This window comes from Oncorhynchus mykiss, chromosome 26 (genome assembly GCF_057628025.1).
Source record: "Oncorhynchus mykiss isolate SJ-2025 chromosome 26, ASM5762802v1, whole genome shotgun sequence".
NCBI lineage: Eukaryota > Metazoa > Chordata > Actinopteri > Salmoniformes > Salmonidae > Oncorhynchus > Oncorhynchus mykiss.
In genome coordinates, this window is record NC_143047.1 from 51,542,501 (window position 1) to 51,562,822 (window position 20,322).

Below are 20,322 nucleotides of genomic sequence, written 5' to 3' on the forward strand. Positions count from 1 at the left end.
TCCTCCTCTCCTCTCTCTCTCATCCTCTCCTGTCCTTTCTTTCTCCTCCCTCCTCTCCTTTCTTTCTTCTCTCCTCCCTCCTCTCCTTTCTCTCTCCTCCTCTCCTTTCTCTCTCCTCCTCTCCTCTCCTTTCTCTCTCCTCCTCTCCTTTCTCTCTCCTCCTCCCCTCTCCTCTCCTTTCTCTCTCCTCCTCCTCTCCTCCTCTCCTCTCCTTTCTCTCTCCTCTCCTTTCTCTCTCCTCCTCCTCTCCTCTCCTCCTCCTCCTCTCCTTTATCTCTCCTCTCCTTTCTCTCTCCTCCTCTCCTCTCCTTTCTCAATCCTCCTTTCTCTCTCTCCTCCTCTTTCTCTCTCCTCCTCTCCTCCTCCTCCTCTCCTTTCTCTCTCCTCTCCTTTCTCTCTCCTCTCCTTTCTCTCTCCTTTCTCTCTCCTCTCTCTCCTCTCCTTTCTCTCTCCTCTCCTTTCTCTCTCCTCCTCTCCTCTCCTTTCTCTCTCCTCTCCTTTCTCCTCTCTCTGCAGTCAGAGGATATTCGTCTGGAACCTGAGTTGTATGACGTGTGTAAGACGGACATCGGGCGGCTCTGCTCCAACGTGGTGTTCGGTAACGCTCAGATGATGGAGTGTTTAAAGGAGAGGAAGAAGCAGCTGTCTCAGCAGTGTCACCAGAGGGTGTTTAAACTACAGGAGGGAGAGATGCTGGATCCAGAACTGGACTACCAGCTCATGAGGGTCTGCAAGCAGATGATTAAGGTGAGGGGTACGCCCCCGTGTGGCTGTGGTGAGGGGGGGACGCCCCCGTGTGGCTGTGGTGAAGGTTCACCTTCCAACAGGACAACGATCCTAAACACACAGCCAAGACAACACAGGAGTGGTTTTGGACAAGTCTCTGAATGTCCTTGAGTGGCCCAGCCAGAGCCCAGATTGAACCCGATTCAACATCTCTGGATGAAAATAGCCTCTTTCTAAACAGAAGGCAGTTTGTTCAACTTTGATTTGATTAGATTTGTATTTAACTGGGCAAGTTGGCGCCTCATGATTCAGTGTTGCACTTTTCAAGTAGATGTGATTTTGCTGTGATCTGATAGAGGTGTTAGTGGGCTGACTGTGAACGCTCTGAGAGACTCTAGGTTGAGGTTAGTGGGCTGACTGTGAACGCTCTGAGAGACTCTAGGTTGAGGTTAGTGGGCTGACTGAACGCTCTGAGAGACTCTGGGTTGAGGTCAGTGATAAAGTAGTCTACAGTACTACTGCCAAGAGATGAGCTATAGGTGTACCTACTATAGGAGTCCCCTCGAAGCCTACCGTTGACTATGTACATACCCAGCGTGCGACAGAGCTGCAGGAGTTGTGACCCGTTTTTGTTGGTTATGTTGTCATAGTTGTGTCTAGGGGGGCATATTGAGACGGCTCAAAATATGTGGGAGGGAATGCTGTCACCTCCCGGCAGGTGTTTGTCCCCCTGTGTGCTGAGGGTGTCAGGTTCTTGTCCGGTTCTGGCATTTAGGTCGCCACAGACTAGTACATGTCCCTGGGCCTGGAAATGATTGATTTCCCCCTCCAGGATGGAGAAGCTGTCTTCATTAAAATATGGGGATTCTAGTGGGGGGATATAGGTAGCACACAGGAGGACATTTTTCTCTGTTAGGATAATTTTGTTTTGAATTTCTAGCCAAATGTAGAATGTTCCTGTTTTGATTAATTTAATGGAGTGAGTTAGGTCTGCTCTATACCAAATTAGCATACCCCCTGAGTCCCTTCCCTGTTTCACACCTGGTAGTTTGGTGGATGGGACTACCAGCTCTCTGTAACCTAGAGGGCAACCAGTGGGTCCGTCTCCTCTATACCAGGTTTCTTGCAGGATGACAATGTCTGTATTACCGATTTCTTTGGTGAAGTCTGGGTTTCTGCTCTTTAGGCCAAAGGCAGATGACCTCAGGCCTTGGATATTCCAGGATAATATAGTGAAGGCTTTTTGTTCCATAGAGTGTCCAATGCTGTTGGTCGTGGTTTGGCCTCTCTCTGTCTCTCTCTGTCTCTCTCTGTCTCTCTCTCTGTCTCTCTCTCTCTGTCTCTCTCTCTCTCTGTCTCTCTCTGTCTCTCTCTCTGTCTCTCTCTGTCTCTCTCTCTGTCTCTCTCTGTCTCTGTCTCTGTCTCTCTCTCTCTGTCTCTCTCTGTCTCTCTCTCTCTCTCTGTCTCTCTCTGTGTCTCTCTCTCTCTCTCTCTCTCTCTGTCTCTCTCTCTGTCTCTGTCTCTGTCTCTCTCTCTCTCTGTGTCTCTCTCAGCGGTTCTGGACGGACGTAGATGCTAAGAACATGTTAAAGAAAATATTCTAGGCCTGTTCCCTCTACCTATCTTTAACTTGTCTCTGTCCTCTCTGTCTGTCCTCTCTCTCTGCCCCTCCTGTCCTCTCTGTCTGTCCTCTCTCTCTCTCTGCCCCATCCTGTCCTCTCTGTCTGTCCTCTCTCTCTGCCCCTCCTGTCCTCTCTCTGTCTCTGTCCCTACTGTCCTCTCTCTCTCTCTGTCCCTCCTGTCCTCTCTGTCTGTCCTCTCTCTCCATGTGTCAGCGGTTCTGTACAGATGTGGATGCTAAGAACATGCTGCAGTGTCTGAAACAGAACAAGAACTCTGAACTGATGGATCCCAAGTGTAAACAGATGATCACCAAGAGACAGATCACACAGAACACAGGTAACACACACTCTCACACAGAACACCGGTAACACACACTGTCACACACACACACTCTCACACAGAACACAGGTAACACACACTGTCACACACACAGACACTCTCACACAGAACACAGGTAACACACACACAGACACTCTCACACAGAACACAGGTAACACACACTGTCACGCCACCTGTTACTTCTAATAGATGGGACCACCTGTTACCTCTAATAGATGGGACCACCTGTTACCTCTAATAGAGGGACCACCTGTTACCTCTAATAGAGGGACCACCTGTTACCTCTAATAGAGGGACCACCTGTTACCTCTAATAGAGGGACCACCTGTTACCTCTAATAGAGGGACCACCTGTTACCTCTAATAGAGGGACCACCTGTTACCTCTAATAGATGGACCACCTGTTACCTCTAATAGATGGACCACCTGTTACCTCTAATAGATGGACCACCTGTTACCTCTAATAGATGGACCACCTGTTACCTCTAATAGATGGACCACCTGTTACCTCTAATAGAGGGACCACCTGTTACCTCTAATAGATGGACCACCTGTTACCTCTAATAGATGGACCACCTGTTACCTCTAATAGAGGGACCACCTGTTACCTCTAATAGAGGGACCACCTGTTACCTCTAATAGAGGGACCACCTGTTACCTCTAATAGAGGGACCACCTGTTACCTCTAATAGAGGGACCACCTGTTACCTCTAATAGAGGGACCACCTGTTACCTCTAATAGAGGGACCACCTGTTACCTCTAATAGAGGGACCACCTGTTACCTCTAATAGAGGGACCACCTGTTACCTCTAATAGAGGGACCACCTGTTACCTCTAATAGATGGACCACCTGTTACCTCTAATAGATGGACCACCTGTTACCTCTAATAGAGGGACCACCTGTTACCTCTAATAGAGGGACCACCTGTTACCTCTAATAGATGGGACCACCTGTTACCTCTAATAGATGGACCACCTGTTACCTCTAATAGATGGACCACCTGTTACCTCTAATAGATGGACCACCTGTTACCTCTAATAGAGGGACCACCTGTTACCTCTAATAGAGGGACCACCTGTTACCTCTAATAGATGGACCACCTGTTACCTCTAATAGATGGACCACCTGTTACCTCTAATAGAGGGACCACCTGTTACCTCTAATAGAGGGACCACCTGTTACCTCTAATAGATGGGACCACCTGTTACCTCTAATAGATGGACCATCTGTTACCTCTAATAGATGGGATCACCTGTTACCTCTAATAGGACCATCTCCTCGCCTGCTTCTCAACGCTTGGAGGAGTTGGTCTAAGGTCCCTCCCCTTGGATCTTCTTCTCCAATGGGTTTTGAGAAGCAGGCGAGGAAAGAGGATGCAAGGAATGGAGAGAAAAGGAATTGGGTCAGAGCCCATGTCATGTGGACCCGGGTCAGAGCCCATGTCATGTGGACCCGGGTCAGAGCCCATGTCATGTGGACCCGGGTCAGAGCCCATGTCATGTGGACCCGGGTCAGAGCCCATGTCATGTGGACCCGGGTCAGGTGGACCCGGGTCAGAGCCCATGTCATGTTTACCCGGGTCAGAGCCCATATGTCAGGTGGACCCGGGTCAGAGCCCATGTCATGTGGACCCGGGTCAGAGCCCATGTCATGTGGACCCGGGTCATGTGGACCCGTATCTCTGATATTTCTGGTTGTCTTCCTCTCTCTCAGACTACAGGTTAAACCCAATATTGAGAAAGGCCTGTAAGGCAGACATCCCTAAATTCTGTCAGCCAATCCTGAACAAGGCCAGTGATGACAGTGAACTGGAGGGCCAGGTGATTGGTTGCCTGAAGCTGAAATACGCCGACCAGCGTCTGTCTCCAGACTGTGAGGACCAGATCAGAGTGATTCTTCAGGAGTCGGCGCTGGACTACAGACTGGACCCCCAGCTACAGATCCACTGTGCTGAGGAGGTGAGGAGTGTTAATATAGACTGGACCCCCAGCTACAGATCCACTGAGGAGGTGAGGAGTGTTAATATAGACTGGACCCCCAGCTACAGATCCACTGAGGAGGTGAGGAGTGGTAATATAGACTGGACGCCAGCTACAGATCCACTGTGCTGAGGAGGTGAGGAGTGTTAATATAGACTGGACCCCCAGCTACAGATCCACTGTGCTGAGGAGGTGAGGAGTGTTAATATAGACTGGACCCCCAGCTACAGATCCACTGTGCTGAGGAGGTGAGGAGTGTTAATATAGACTGGACCCCCAGCTACAGATCCACTGTGCTGAGGAGGTGAGGAGTGTTAATATAGACTGGACCCCCAGCTACAGATCCACTGAGGAGGTGAGGAGTGTTAATATAGACTGGACCCCCAGCTACAGATCCACTGAGGAGGTGAGGAGTGTTAATATAGACTGGACCCCCAGCTACAGATCCACTGTGCTGAGGAGGTGAGGAGTGTTCCTCTAAACCAGGCCAGACTGCTGTCCCTGAGAGATGGTTACTAATACACAACCCCACAGCCCTGAAGAGACCGGTCCTCTAAACCAGGCCAGACTGCTGTCCCTGAGAGTTGGTTACTAATACACAACCCCACAGCCCTGAAGAGACCGGTCCTCTAAACCAGGCCAGACTGCTGTCCCTGAGAGATGGTTACTAATACACAACCCCACAGCCCTGAAGAGACCGGTCCTCTAAACCAGGCCAGACTGCTGTCCCTGAGAGATGGTTACTAATACACAACCCCACAGCCCTGAAGAGACCGGTCCTCTAAACCAGGCCAGACTGCTGTCCCTGAGAGTTGGTTACTAATACACAACCCCACAGCCCTGAAGAGACCGGTCCTCTAAACCAGGCCAGACTGCTGTCCCTGAGAGATGGTTACTAATACACAACCCCACAGCCCTGAAGAGACCGGCCCCAAACTAGTCCAGACTGCTGTAAAGCATGTTCCATGTTGATAGAAGAAGGCTTTTGAAATACAACCTGAGATCTGCAACTAGAGAATTTACGTTCTCTGTCTTCCCTCTCTCTGTCTTCCCTCTATTCCCCTCTCCCTCCCTCCCCCTGTCACTCCTCTAGATCCCCGGTCTGTGTGCGGAGGAGGCAGTGGCCCAGGAGCAGACAGGTCAGGTGGAGGAGTGTCTGAAGGCCAACCTGTTGAAGATCAAACATGACTTGTGTAAGAAGGAGGTGCTGAACATGTTGAAGGAGAGCAAGGCAGACGTCTTCGTTGATCCTGTCCTCCACACGGCCTGTGCCCTTGACCTCAAACACCAGTGTGCTGCTGTCACGCCGGGCAGAGGACGACGTGAGTCCCGCCCACCTGTCTGTTCACAGCCAATGACATGGGGGTATATTCACCTTCTACACCACCTGTCTGTTCACAGCCGTAGGATTTAGTAATGATATAAGGGTATATTCACCTTCTACACCACCTGTCTGTTCACAACCATAGGATTTAGTAATGACATGGCGGTATATTCACCTTCCTACACCACCATGATAGTATTTAGTAATGATATAGATTGAGAACCATATTTAGGTAGCCTGGTTTCACTTTTGAGTTGTGGGTGATTGTTTCCTGTGTCTGTGTTTGTACCATACGGGCCTGTTTCGGTTTTCGTTTGTTCATTCACGTTGTTATTTTGTATTTTGTAGTGTTCAGTTTTATATATTAAAATGGACACTTACCACGCAGCGCATTGGTCCTCCGACCTCTCTTACTCCTCGTCAGAAGAAGAGGACAATCGTGACACAGGGAGAATCTAAAATTCCCCCCATTGATTTAGTTCTAATGTTTGAGTCACTCAGCATAAGAACAAGGCATAAGCCCTAGGAAGCTGGCTTGGTGCTTGGCTTGGTGCTTGGCTCGGTGCTTGGTGCTTGGCTCGGTGCTTGGCTCGGTGCTTGGTGCTTGGCTTGGTGCTTGGCTTGGTGCTTAGTGCTTGTCTTGGTGCTAGGCTTGGTGCTTGTCTTGGTGCTTAGTGCTAGGCTTGGTGCTTGGCTTGGTGCTTGGCTTGGTGCTTGGCTCGGTGCTTGGCTTGGCTCGGTACTTGGCTTGGCTCGGTGCTTGGCTCGGTGCTTGGCTCGGTGCTTGGCTCTGTGCTTGGCTCTGTGCTTGGCTTGGTGCTCGGTGCTTGGCTCGGTGCTTGGCTCGGTGCTCGGTGCTTGGCTCGGTGCTTGGCTCGGTGCTTGGCTCTGTGCTTGGCTTGGCGCTTGGCTTGGCGCTTGTTTTGGTGCTTAGTGCTTGTCTTGGTGCTTGGCTTGGTGCTTGGCTTGGTGCTTGGTGCTTGGCTTGGTGCTTGGTTTGGTGCTTGGTGCTTGGCTTAGTGCTTGGCTTGGTGCTTGGCTTGGCTTGGTGCTTGGCTTGGCTTGGTGCTTGGCTTGGCTTGGTGCTTGGCTTGGCTCGGTGCTTGGATCGGTGCTTGGCTCGGTGCTTGGCTCGGTGCTTGGCTCGGTGCTTGGTTTGGTGCTTGGTGCTTGGCTCGGTGCTTAGTGCTTGGCTTGGTGCTTGGTTCTTGGCTTGGTGCTTGGTTCTTGGCTTGGTGCTTGGTTCTTGGCTTGGTGCTTGGTGCTTGGTGCTTGGCTTGGTGCTTGGCTTGGTGCTTGGCTTGGTGCTTGGCTTGGTTCTTGGCTTGGTTCTTGGCTTGGTGCTTGGCTTGGTGATTGGTGCTTGGCTTGGTGATTGGTGCTTGGCTTGGTGCTTGGCTTGGTCCTTGGCTTGGTCCTTGGCTTGGTCCTTGGCTTGGTCCTTGGCTTGGTCCTTGGCTTAGTGCTTGGTGCTTGGCTTGGTGCTTGGCTTGGCTTGGTGCTTGGCTTGGCTTGGTGCTTGGCTTGGCTTGGTGCTTGGCTTGGTGCTTGGCTTGGGGCTTGGCTTGGGGCTTGGCTTGGTGCTTGGCTTGGCTTGGTGCTTGGCTTGGTGCTTGGCTTGGTGCTTGGCTTGGTGCTTGGCTTGGCTTGGCTTGGTGCATGGCTTGGTGCTTGGCTTGGTGCTTGGCTTGGTGCATGGCTTGGTGCTTGGCTTGGTGCTTGGCTTGGTGGTCTCCTACTCTCTGGTTTAGAACATTTCCAGGCCTCAGCCTTCACCTTGTGATTATTAACACAACAGTTCAGACACCGGCTGTGTTCCATTCCAAAAAGACAACATATTGGAATGGACCACAGCCGGTATACGACTACTGAAGGTTCTGTTCAACATTTATGTGATTCAACTTTGTACACCGCTGTGCCCTAACTCCCCTCGCTCTCTCTCTCCCCCCTCGCTCTCTCTCTCTCCCCCCTCGCTCTCTCTCTCCCCCCTCGCTCTCTCTCTCCCCCCTCGCTCTCTCTCTCCCCCCTCGCTCTCTCTCTCCCCCCTCGCTCTCTCTCTCCCCCTCGCTCTCTCTCTCCCCCCTCGCTCTCTCTCTCCCCCCTCGCTCTCTCTCTCCCCCTCGCTCTCTCTCTCCCCCCTCGCTCTCTCTCTCCCCCCTCGCTCTCTCTCTCCCCCCTCGCTCTCTCTCTCCCCCCTCGCTCTCTCTCTCCCCCTCGCTCTCTCTCTCCCCCCTCGCTCTCTCTCTCCCCCCTCGCTCTCTCTCTCCCCCTCGCTCTCTCTCTCCCCCCTCGCTCTCTCTCTCTCCCCTCGCTCTCTCTCTCCCCCCTCGCTCTCTCTCTCCCCCTCGCTCTCTCTCTCCCCCCTCGCTCTCTCTCTCTCCCCTCGCTCTCTCTCTCCCCCCTCGCTCTCTCTCTCCCCCCTCGCTCTCTCTCTCCCCCCTCGCTCTCTCTCTCCCCCCTCGCTCTCTCTCTCCCCCCTCGCTCGCTCTCTCCCCCCTCGCTCGCTCGCTCGCTCTCTCTCTCCCCCTCCCTCGCTCTCTCTCTCCCCCCTCCCTCGCTCTCTCTCTCCCCCCTCCCTCGCTCTCTCTCTCCCCCCTCCCTCGCTCTCTCTCTCCCCCCTCCCTCGCTCTCTCTCTCTCCCCCCTCCCTCGCTCTCTCTCTCTCCCCCCTCCCTCGCTCTCTCTCTCCCCCCCCTCCCTCGCTCTCTCTCTCCCCCCTCGCTCTCTCTCTCTCCCCCCTCGCTCTCTCTCTGCCCCCTCGCTCTCTCTCTGCCCCCTCGCTCTCTCTCTGCCCCCTCGCTCTCTCTCTGCCCCCTCGCTCTCTCTCTGCCCCCTCGCTCTCTCTCTGCCCCCTCGCTCTCTCTCTGCCCCCTCGCTCTCTCTCTGCCCCCTCGCTCTCTCTCTGCCCCCTCGCTCTCTCTCTGCCCCCTCGCTCTCTCTCTGCCCCCTCGCTCGCTCTCTCCCCCCTCGCTCGCTCTCTCCCCCCTCGCTCGCTCTCTCCCCCCTCGCTCGCTCTCTCCCCCCTCGCTCGCTCTCTCCCCCCTCGCTCGCTCGCTCGCTCTCTCTCTCCCCCTCCCTCGCTCTCTCTCTCCCCCCTCCCTCGCTCTCTCTCTCCCCCCTCCCTCGCTCTCTCCCTCTTCCCCCCTCCCTCGCTCTCTCTCTCCCCCCTCCCTCGCTCTCTCTCTCTCCCCCCTCCCTCGCTCTCTCTCTCTCCCCCCTCCCTCGCTCTCTCTCTCCCCCCCTCCCTCGCTCTCTCTCTCCCCCCTCGCTCTCTCTCTCTCCCCCCTCGCTCGCTCTCTCCCCCCTCGCTCGCTCTCTCCCCCCTCGCTCGCTCGCTCGCTCTCTCTCTCCCCCTCCCTCGCTCTCTCTCTCCCCCCTCCCTCGCTCTCTCTCTCCCCCTCCCTCGCTCTCTCTCTCCCCCCCCTCCCTCGCTCTCTCTCTCCCCCCCCTCCCTCGCTCGCTCTCTCCCCCCTCGCTCGCTCTCTCCCCCCTCGCTCGCTCTCTCCCCCCTCGCTCGCTCGCTCGCTCTCTCTCTCCCCCTCCCTCGCTCTCTCTCTCCCCCCTCCCTCGCTCTCTCTCTCCCCCCTCCCTCGCTCTCTCTCTCCCCCCTCCCTCGCTCTCTCTCTCCCCCTCCCTCGCTCTCTCTCTCTCCCCCCTCCCTCGCTCTCTCTCTCTCCCCCCTCCCTCGCTCTCTCTCTCCCCCCCCCTCCCTCGCTCTCTCTCTCCCCCCTCGCTCTCTCTCTCTCCCCCCTCGCTCTCTCTCTCTCCCCCCTCCCTACCAGAGATGTCATGTCTACTGGAGTCGTTGCAGGATAAGAGAGTCCGTCTGCAGCCAGAGTGTAAGAAGAGACTCCAGGACCGCATGGACATGTGGAGCTACGCTGCCAAGGTTAATGTACACTCATTTAACCTGACACCTGCAGTGTTTCCCCTTTAATAACCTGCAGTGGCTTCCCCTTTAATAACCTGACACCTGCAGTGTTTCCCCTTTAATAACCTGCAGTGGCTTCCCCTTTAATAACCTGACACCTGCAGTGGTTTCCCCTTTAATAACCTGACAGCTGCAGTGGGTCCCCCTTTAATAACCTGGCAGATGCAGTGGGTTCCCCTTTAATAACCTGACACCTGCAGTGGTTTCCCCTTTAATAACCTGGCAGCTGCAGTGGTTTCCCCTTTAATAACCTGCAGTGGTTTCCCCTTTAATAACCTGACACCTGCAGTGGTTTCCCCTTTAATAATCTGAGACCTGCAGTGGTTTCCCCTTTAATAACCTGACACCTGCAGTGGTTTCCCCTTTAATAACCTGACAGCTGCAGTGGGTCCCCCTTTAATAACCTGGCAGCTGCAGTGGTTTCCCGTTTAATAACCTGCAGTGGTTTCCCCTTTAATAACCTGACACCTGCAGTGGTTTCCCCTTTAATAATCTGACACCTGCAGTGGTTTCCCCTTTAATAACCTGACACCTGCAGTGGTTTCCCCTTTAATAACCTGACAGCTGCAGTGGGTCCCCCTTTAATAACCTGGCAGCTGCAGTGGGTTCCCCTTTAATAACCTGACACCTGCAGTGGTTTCCCCTTTAATAACCTGGCAGCTGCAGTGGTTTCCCCTTTAATAACCTGCAGTGGTTTCCCCTTTAATAACCTGACACCTGCAGTGGTTTCCCCTTTAATAACCTGGCAGCTGCAGTGGGTTCCCCTTTAATAACCTGGTTGCTGCAGTGGTTTCCCCTTTAATAACCTGACACCTGCAGTGGTTTCCCCTTTAATAACCTGACACCTGCAGTGGTTTCCCCTTTAATAACCTGCAGTGGTTTCTCCTTTAATAACCTGACACCTGCAGTGGTTTCCCCTTTAATAACCTGACAGCTGCAGTGGTTTCCCCTTTAATAACCTGACACCTGCAGTGGTTTCCCCTTTAATAACCTGCAGTGGTTTCCCCTTTAATAACCTGACAGCTGCAGTGGGTTCCCCTTTAATAACCTGGCAGCTGCAGTGGGTTCCCCTTTAATAACCTGACACCTGCAGTGGGTTCCCCTTTAATAACCTGACAGCTGCAGTGGTTTCCCCTTTAATAACCTGCAGTGGTTTCCCCTTTAATAACCTGCAGTGGTTTCCCCTTTAATAACCTGCAGTGGTTTCCCCTTTAATAACCAGACACCTGCAGTGGTTTCCCCTTTAATAACCTGACACCTGCAGTGGTTTCCCCTTTAATAACCTGACACCTGCAGTGGTTTCCCCTTTAATAACCTGACACCTGCAGTGGTTTCCCCTTTAATAACCTGACACCTGCAGTGGTTTCCCCTTTAATAACCTGCAGTGGTTTCTCCTTTAATAACCTGACACCTGCAGTGGTTTCCCCTTTAATAACCTGACAGCTGCAGTGGTTTCCCCTTTAATAACCTGACACCTGCAGTGGTTTCCCCTTTAATAACCTGCAGTGGTTTCCCCTTTAATAACCTGACAGCTGCAGTGGTTTCCCCTTTAATAACCTGACACCTGCAGTGGTTTCCCCTTTAATAACCTGACACCTGCAGTGGTTTCCCCTTTAATAACCTGACACCTGCAGTGGTTTCCCCTTTAATAACCTGCAGTGGTTTCCCCTTTAATAACCTGACACCTGCAGTGCTTTCCCCTTTAATAACCTGACACCTGCAGTGGGTTCCCCTTTAATAACCTGACACCTGCAGTGGGTTCCCCTTTAATAACCTGCAGTGGTTTCCCCTTTAATAACCTGGCAGCTGCAGTGGTTTCCCCTTTAATAACCTGCAGTGGTTTCCCCTTTAATAATCTGACACCTGCAGTGGTTTCCCCTTTAATAACCTGACACCTGCAGTGGGTTCCCCTTTAATAACCTGCAGTGGGTTCCCCTTTAATAACCTGGCAGCTGCCGTGGTTTCCCCTTTAATAACCTGACAGCTGCAGTGGGTTCCCCTTTAATAACCTGGCAGCTGCAGTGGGTTCCCCTTTAATAACCTGGCAGCTGCAGTGGTTTCCCCTTTAATAACCTGCAGTGGTTTCCCCTTTAATAATCTGCAGTGGTTTCCCCTTTAATAACCTGCAGTGGTTTCCCCTTTAATAACCAGACACCTGCAGTGGTTTCCCCTTTAATAACCTGACACCTGCAGTGCTTTCCCCTTTAATAACCTGGCAGCTGCAGTGGTTTCCCCTTTAATAACCTGACATCTGCAGTGGTTTCCCCTTTAATAACCTGACACCTGCAGTGGTTTCCCCTTTAATAACCTGACACCTGCAGTGGTTTCCCCTTTAATAACCTGACACCTGCAGTGGTTTCCCCTTTAATAACCTGACACCTGCAGTGGTTTCCCCTTTAATAACCTGACACCTGCAGTGGTTTCCCCTTTAATAACCTGGCAGCTGCAGTGGGTTCCCCTTTAATAACCTGCAGTAGCTTCCCCTTTAATAACCTGGCACCTGCAGTGGTTTCCCCTTGAATAACCTGCAGTGGGTTCCCCTTTAATAACCTGACACCTGCAGTGGTTTCCCCTTTAATAACCTGACACCTGCAGTGGGTTCCCCTTTAATAACCTGCAGTAGCTTCCCCTTTAATAACCTGGCACCTGCAGTGGTTTCCCCTTTAATAACCTGACACCTGCAGTGGTTTCCCCTTTAATAACCTGGTTGCTGCAGTGGTTTCCCCTTGAATAACCTGACACCTGCAGTGGGTTCCCCTTTAATAACCTGCAGTGGTTTCCCCTTTAATAACCTGACACCTGCAGTGGTTTCCCCTTTAATAACCTGACACCTGCAGTGGTTTCCCCTTTAATAACCTGACACCTGCAGTGGTTTCCCCTTTAATAACCTGCAGTGGTTTCCCCTTTAATAACCTGACACCTGCAGGGGTTTCCCCTTTAATAATCTGACACCTGCAGTGGTTTCCCCTTTAATAACCTGACACCTGCAGTGGTTTCCCCTTTAATAACCTGGTTGCTGCAATGGGTTCCCCTTTAATAACCTCTCTCCCCCCAGGTGGTGACCTCCCCCTCTAATAATTCCCTCTCTCTCCCCCCCAGGTAGTGATCTCCCCCTCTAATAATCCCCTCTCTCCCCCCCAGGTGGTGACCTCCCCCTCTAATATTTCCCCCCCCCCCCCCCAGGTGGTGACCTCCCCCTCTAATAATTCCCTCTCTTTCCCCCCCAGGTAGTGATCTCCCCCCCAGGTGGCGACCTCCCCCTCTAATAATTCCCCCTCTCCCCCCCTCAGGTGGTGACCTCCCCCTCTAATAATTCCCCCTCTCCCCCCCAGGTCGCTCCAGCAGAGGGTTTTTCAGACCTTGCCATGCAGGTGATGACCTCCCCCTCTAAGAATTACATCCTGTTTATAATCTCCCTGGGGGTGATTGTCCTCTTCCTGGTCGGCCTGCTGTGTGGACGCATCACCAAGAGAGTCACCAGGGAACTGAAGGACAGGTAGAGAGAGGGGGGATGAACGGACCTCCCTGGGACGGACGGACCTCCCTGGGACAGACTGACTCCCAAATGGTACTATTGCCTATATAGTGCACTACTTGTGACCAGAGCCCTGTGGGGGTCCTTCATACCTGGACCTGACATCACAGAAAAATATCAATGTTGTCATCTCCTTGGTCCACTTCATCAACTGGCTTTGTGTGAGAACTAACTCTATGGGTCTCTGGTCAGAAGTACTGCACTATGTAGGGAACAGGGTTCCACCTGGTAGGCAGAAACAGACTGTCTCTTCCAAAGGCCCAACTAAAAAAAAACAGCCCGGGCTTGCCCCAGCCACCTCCGCCCCTCTCCAGCCCCCCTATCACCACCCAGAGCCCCAGTCTTGGGGTCCACCCGTAACCAGCCAAGCTCCACAGAGCCAGAGGAGGCATGTTAAGACACCCCCCCACCAGAAACTGATCCACTCCACTACTACTGAGAAGTTGCCCTGAAACAGGATACTGTTGGTCCTACTGGTCCTAAAACTGGCCCTGAACCTCCTCCTGAAGCAGGATACTGTTGGTCCTAAAACTGGCCCTGAACCTCCTCCTGAAGCAGGATACTGTTGGTCCTAAAACTGGCCCTGAACCTCCTCCTGAAGCAGGATACTGTTGGTCCTAAAACTGGCCCTGAACCACCTCCTGAAGCAGGATACTGTTGGTCCTAAAACTGGCCCTGAACCTCCCCCTGAAGCAGGATACTGTTGCCCCTACTGGTCCTGAACCTCCCCCTGAAGCAGGATATTGTTGGTCCTAAAACTGGCCCTGAACCTCCCCCTGAAGCAGAATACTGTTGGTCCTAAAACTGGCCCTGAACCTCCTCCTTTAGCAGGATACTGTTGGCCCTACTGGTCCTAAAACTGGCCCTGAACCACCTCCCGAAGCAGGATACTGTTGGTCCTAAAACTGACCCTTAACCTCCTCCTGAAGCAGGATACTGTTGGTCCTAAAACTGACCCTGAACCTCCTCCTGAAGCAGGATACTGTTGGCCCTACTAGTCCAAAAACTGGCTCTGAACCTCCTCCTGAAGTAGGATACTGTTGGTCCTAAAACTGGCCCTGAACCTCCTCCTTTAGCAGGATACTGTTGGCCCTACTGGTCCTAAAACTGGCCCTGAACCACCTCCCGAAGCAGGATACTGTTGGTCCTAAAACTGACCCTTAACCTCCTCCTGAAGCAGGATACTGTTGGTCCTAAAACTGACCCTGAACCTCCTCCTGAAGCAGGATACTGTTGGCCCTACTAGTCCAAAAACTGGCTCTGAACCTCCTCCTGAAGTAGGATACTGTTGGTCCTAAAACTGGCCCTGAACCTCCTCCTGAAGCAGGATACTGTTGGCCATACTGGTCCTAAAACTGGCTCTGAACCTCCTCCTGAAGCAGGATACTGTTGGTCCTAAAACTGGCCCTGAACAACCTCCTGAAGCAGGATACTGTTGGCCCTACTTGTCCTAAAACTGGCTCTGAACCTCCTCCTGAAGTAGGATACTGTTGGTCCTAAAACTGGCCCTGAACCTCCTCCTGAAGCAGGATACTGTTGGTCCTAAAACTGGCTCTGAACCTCCTTCTGAAGTAGGATATTGTTGGTCCTAAAACTGGCCCTGAACCACCTCCTGAAGCAGGCTGTTGGTCCTACTGGTCCTAAAACTGGCCCTGAACCTCCTCCTGAAGCAGGCTGTTGGTCCTACTGGTCCTAAAACTGGCCCTGAACCTCCTCTTTAAGCTGGCTACTGTTGGTCCTAAAACTGGCCCAGACTCTCCTCTTGAAGCTGGCTACTGTTGGACCTAAAACTGGCCCTGAACCTCCTCTTGAAGAAGGCTGTTGGTCCTACTGGTTGTTTGTTTGTTTGTTTTGCAGACTTGTTTATTGTTTACTAATATTGATTCAGAGTTTTTATGAAGTGTCTTGTTGGTCCTACTGGTCCTAAAACTGGCCCTGAACCTCCTCATGAAGCAGGCTGTTGGTCCTAAAACTGGCCCTGAACCTCCTCCTGAAGCAGGCTACTGTTGGTCCTACTGGTCCTAAAACTGGTTCTGAACCTCCTCCTGAAGCAGGATACTGTTGGACCTAAAACGGGCCCTGAACCTCCTCCTGAAGCAGGATACTGTTGGTCCTAAAACTGGCCCTGAACCTCCTCTTGAAGCTGGCTACTGTTGGAACGAAAACTTGAACCTCCTCTTGAAGAAGGCTGTTGGTCCTACTGGTTCTCAAACTGGCCCTGAACCTCCTCTTGACGAAGGCTGTTGGTCCTACTGGTTCTAAAACTGGCCCTGAACCTCCTCTTGAAGAAGGCTGTTGGTCCTAAAACTGGCCCAGACTCTTCTCTTGAAGCTGGATACTGTTGGTCCTAAAACTGGCCCTGAACCTCCTCTTGAAGAAGGCTGTTGGTCCTACTGGTCCTAAAACTGGCCCTGAACCTCCTCTTGAAGAAGGCTGTTGGTCCTACTGGTCCTAAAACTGGCCCTGAACCTCCTCTTGAAGCTGGCTACTGTTGGACCTAAAACTGGCCCTGAACCTCCTCTTGAAGAAGGCTGTTGGTCCTACTGGTCCTAAAACTGGCCCTGAACCTCCTCTTGAAGAAGGCTGTTGGTCCTACTGGTTCTAAAACTGGCCCTGAACCTCCCCCTGAAGAAGGCTGTTGGTCCTACTGGTCCTAAAACTGGCCCTGAACCTCCTCTTGAAGCTGGCTACTGTTGGACCTAAAACTGGCCCTGAACCTCCTCTTGAAGAAGGCTGTTGGTCCTACTGGTTGTTTGTTTGTTTGTTTTGCAGACTTGTTTATTGTTTACTAATATTGATTCAGAGTTTTTATGAAGTGTCTCATATCTGGATAACCCGGTCTAGTCCAATGAGGAGGGGGGGGGCGCCTTGAAGACATGATGGTGGATTTTTACCAGTCTCTATGGATGGGGGGGGGGGGGGGTGTCCCCTTTACCCTATGGGCCCTGGTTAACAGTAGTGTCCCCTTCACCCTATGGGCCCTGGTTAACAGTAGTGTCCCCTTTATCATATTGGCCCTGGTTAACAGTAGTGTCCCCTTTATCCTATGGGCCCTGGTTAACAGTAGTGTCCCCTTCACCCTATGGGCCCTGGTCAACAGTAGTGTCCCCTTTACCCTATGGGCCCTGGTCAACAGTAGTGTCCCCTTTACCCTATGGGCCCTGGTCAACAGTAGTGTCCCCTTTACCCTATGGGCCCTGGTCAACAGTAGTGTCCCCTTTACCCTATGGGCCCTGGTCAACAGTAGTGTCCCCTTTACCCTATGGGCCCTGGTCAACAGTAGTGTCCCCTTTACCCTATGGGCCCTGGTCAACAGTAGTGTCCCCTTTACCCTATGAGCCCTGGTCAACAGTAGTGTCCCCTTTACCCTATGGGCCCTGGTCAACAGTAGTGTCCCCTTTACCCTATGGGCCCTGGTCAACAGTAGTGTCCCCTTCACCCTATGAGCCCTGGTCAACAGTAGTGTCCCCTTCACCCTATGAGCCCTGGTCAACACTAGTGTCCCCTTCACCCTATGGGCCCTGGTCAACAGTAGTGTCCCCTTTACCCTATGGGCCCTGGTCAACAGTAGTGCCCCCTTCACTCTATGGGCCCTTGTCAACAGTAGTGCCCCCTTTATCCTATGGGCCCTGGTTAACAGTAGTGTCCCCTTCACCCTATGGGCCCTGGTCAACAGTAGTGTCCCCTTTACCCTATGGGCCCTGGTTAACAGTAGTGTCCCCTTTATCCTATGGGCCCTGGTCAACAGTAGTGTCCCCTTCACCCTATGGGCCCTGGTTAACAGTAGTGTCCCCTTTATCCTATGGGCCCTGGTTAACAGTAGTATCCCCTTTACCCTATGGGCCCTGGTTAACAGTAGTGTCCCCTTCACCCTATGGGCCCTGGTCAACAGTAGTGTCCCCTTTACCCTATGGGCCCTTGTCAACAGTAGTGTCCCCTTTACCCTATGGGCCCTGGTCAACAGTAGTGTCCCCTTTACCCTATGGGCCCTGGTTAACAGTATTGTCCCCTTTATCCTATGGGCCCTGGTCAACAGTAGTGTCCCCTTTACCCTATGGGCCCTGGTCAACAGTAGTGTCCCCTTTACCCTATGGGCCCTGGTCAACAGTAGTGTCCCCTTTACCCTATGGGCCCTGGTCAACAGTAGTGTCCCCTTTATCCTATGTGCCCTGGTTAACAGTAGTGTCCCCTTTACCCTATGGACCCTGGTCAACAGTAGTGTCCCCTTTATCCTATGTGCCCTGGTTAACAGTAGTGTCCCCTTTACCCTATGGACCCTGGTCAACAGTAGTGTCCCCTTTATCCTATGGACCCTGGTCAACAGTAATGTCCCCTTTATCCTATGGGCCCTGGTCAACAGTAGTGTCCCCTTCACCCTATGGGCCCTGGTTAACAGTAGTGTCCCCTTTATCCTATGGGCCCTGGTTAACAGTAGTGTCCCCTTTACCCTATGGGCCCTGGTTAACAGTAGTGTCCCCTTCACCCTATGGGCCCTGGTCAACAGTAGTGTCCCCTTTACCCTATGGGCCCTTGTCAACAGTAGTGTCCCCTTTACCCTATGGGCCCTGGTCAACAGTAGTGTCCCCTTCACCCTATGAGCCCTGGTCAACAGTAGTGTCCCCTTCACCCTATGAGCCCTGGTCAACACTAGTGTCCCCTTCACCCTATGGGCCCTGGTCAACAGTAGTGCCCCCTTTACCCTATGGGCCCTGGTCAACAGTAGTCCCCCCTTCACCCTATGGGCCCTGGTCAACAGTAGTGTTCCCTTTATCCTATGGGCCCTGGTCAACAGTAGTGTTCCCTTTATCCTATGGGCCCTGGTTAACAGTAGTGTCCCCTTCACCCTATGAGCCCTGGTCAACAGTAGTGTCCCCTTTACCCTATGGGCCCTGGTCAATAGTAGTGCACGACAGAGGGGATAGGATTCAATTTGGGACACTGGCCTGTTGGTCATGTATGTGCCTCCTTTAGTAAATGCTAAAGTTAAATAAATGTCATATTGTACAAGAACAACAATTCATGTTGATTGTAAATGTGTTTGTTCTGCTACCTGAGCTGGTTGTTTTGACTGTGATGATGATGATGGTGTGTTGTCAGGTTGTTTTTCTATTGTGTTTACGTCCACTGTGTCCCTACTACAGTACGTGGCTCCTGTTATAGCTGCTAGCATTGAATAGGGAAGTCGTTCTGCGTCTCTGTAACAAAAGGCCTCCCTATTCCCTATTAACTGCACTACTTTGGACCAGGGCCCTATGGGTCGTGGTCAAATGTAGTGCGCTATGTAGGGAATGAGGTGCATTTTGGGATGCATCCTCAATATGTCTTGCTCCACAGAGGTCAGAGGTCAAGGGCCTGTTGGGATGCATCCTCAATATGTCTTGCTCCACAGAGGTCAGGGGCCTGTTGGGATCCATTCCAATAGAAGTTGGTCAGTTCAGGAAATAAACTGAAATTCTAATTCAATAATTACAATTTTTTCTCAATAAACTGAAAATGAGAAGCTATTTATTTGAGAAATGTTTTTCTGTTTTAATTAGGAATCAGATGGTGTTAGAGTCGGGGGGGGGAGTTTTCAGAAAGGTATTTTCTCGGTTGACGCTGTCATCTAGATGATCTGCTGTGTCCAGTTTGAATGAATCCATGTTAGTGTCGACGGACCACCGAGACACCACCTGTGCTAATTAGATATCTAGCATGCACCTGACACCTGTGCTAATTAGATATCTAGCATGCACCTGACACCTGTGCTAATTAGATATCTAGCATGCACCTGACACCTGTGCTAATTAGATATCTAGCATGCGCCTGACACCTGTGCTAATTAGATATCTAGCATGCACCTGACACCTGTGCTAGTTAGCTATCTAGCATGCGCCTGACACCTGTGCTAATTAGATATCTAGCATGCACCTGACACCTGTGCTAATTAGATATCTAGCATGCACCTGACACCTGTGCTAATTAGATATCTAGCATGCACCTGACACCTGTGCTAATTAGATATCTAGCATGCACCTGACACCTGTGCTAGTTAGATATCTAGCATGCACCTGACACCTGTGCTAATTAGATATCTAGCATTCACCTGACACCTGTGCTAGTTAGATATCTAGCATGCGCCTGACACCTGTGTGAAATGGAAGCAGACCGCCAGAAAACGTGTTGTCACTGAAATATTCTGTCGGCTGCAACTGTGATATAGCTGGTCAAAACGGTGTACAGCAGCAGTGTAAAAAATGCATTATCATACTTGAGTAAAAGTAAAGATACTTTAATAGAAAATGACTCAGGTGAAAGTGAGTCACCCAGTAAAATACTACTACATGAGAAGGTCACAAAGCACCTCTGCTCTCCAGGAACTGGACCTCTCTCCTGCTTCAGCAACACCTGGACGCTCTATTCATTTCAAACAAAAGTTTGTTCTTTGAGTTAAAAGTCTTTGGTTTTAAATATACATCAGTATAAAAAGGCAACATAATTGCTAAACTATACTTACAGATCAAAAGGTAAAAGTATAAATGACCGTGTTCTCTTGATAAGTGTATAAATTAGACCATTTTCCTGTCCTGCTAAGCATTCAAAATGTACTTTTTGGGTGTCAGGGAAAATGTATGGAGTAAAAAGTACATTATTTTCAGGAATGTAGTGAAGTAAAAATATAAATAAAGTACAGATACCCCAAAAACGTTTCACTGAAGGACTTCACACCACTTCAGTAAATGTGTATTTTACATTTGTGAAATTATTTCGATGTGATATGAAAGTGACAAGGGTTTTATGTTTCTAGAAATGTATCGCAGTTGAGAATCTGATTCATGTTTAGATGGAGTGTCTGTTTTGGCTTCCAGTCTCCCTATGAAAATAA

General features: G+C 51.5%; 1 protein-coding gene and 1 long non-coding RNA gene across 4 annotated transcripts in view; one reads left to right on the plus strand and one right to left on the minus strand.

Annotated features, from left to right (window-relative positions):
* The window catches only part of glg1b (golgi glycoprotein 1b), a 78,371-nt gene extending 62,577 nt beyond the window's left edge, over positions 1-15,794 (plus strand). For 2 of the 3 annotated variants that reach the window (XM_090222037.1, XM_090222039.1), the window contains 6 exons: positions 517-747; positions 2,562-2,685; positions 4,403-4,647; positions 5,762-5,990; positions 9,774-9,880; positions 13,255-15,794. In XM_090222037.1, the coding sequence (XP_090078163.1) occupies positions 517-747; positions 2,562-2,685; positions 4,403-4,647; positions 5,762-5,990; positions 9,774-9,880; positions 13,255-13,422 (1,104 nt within the window). In that variant the 3' untranslated portion in view covers positions 13,423-15,794. The remainder of the gene's footprint in view (positions 1-516; positions 748-2,561; positions 2,686-4,402; positions 4,648-5,761; positions 5,991-9,773; positions 9,881-13,254) is intronic. The other variant, XR_016492205.1, reaches the window with a different exon arrangement.
* On the minus strand, positions 15,370-15,873 carry LOC149971506 (uncharacterized). The gene is made up of 3 exons (XR_016492206.1): positions 15,734-15,873; positions 15,497-15,629; positions 15,370-15,441 (listed from the first exon to the last, which is right to left on the minus strand). It is a non-coding gene; the product is annotated as an uncharacterized LOC149971506 (long non-coding RNA).
* Positions 15,874-20,322: the final 4,449 nt, after the last annotated feature.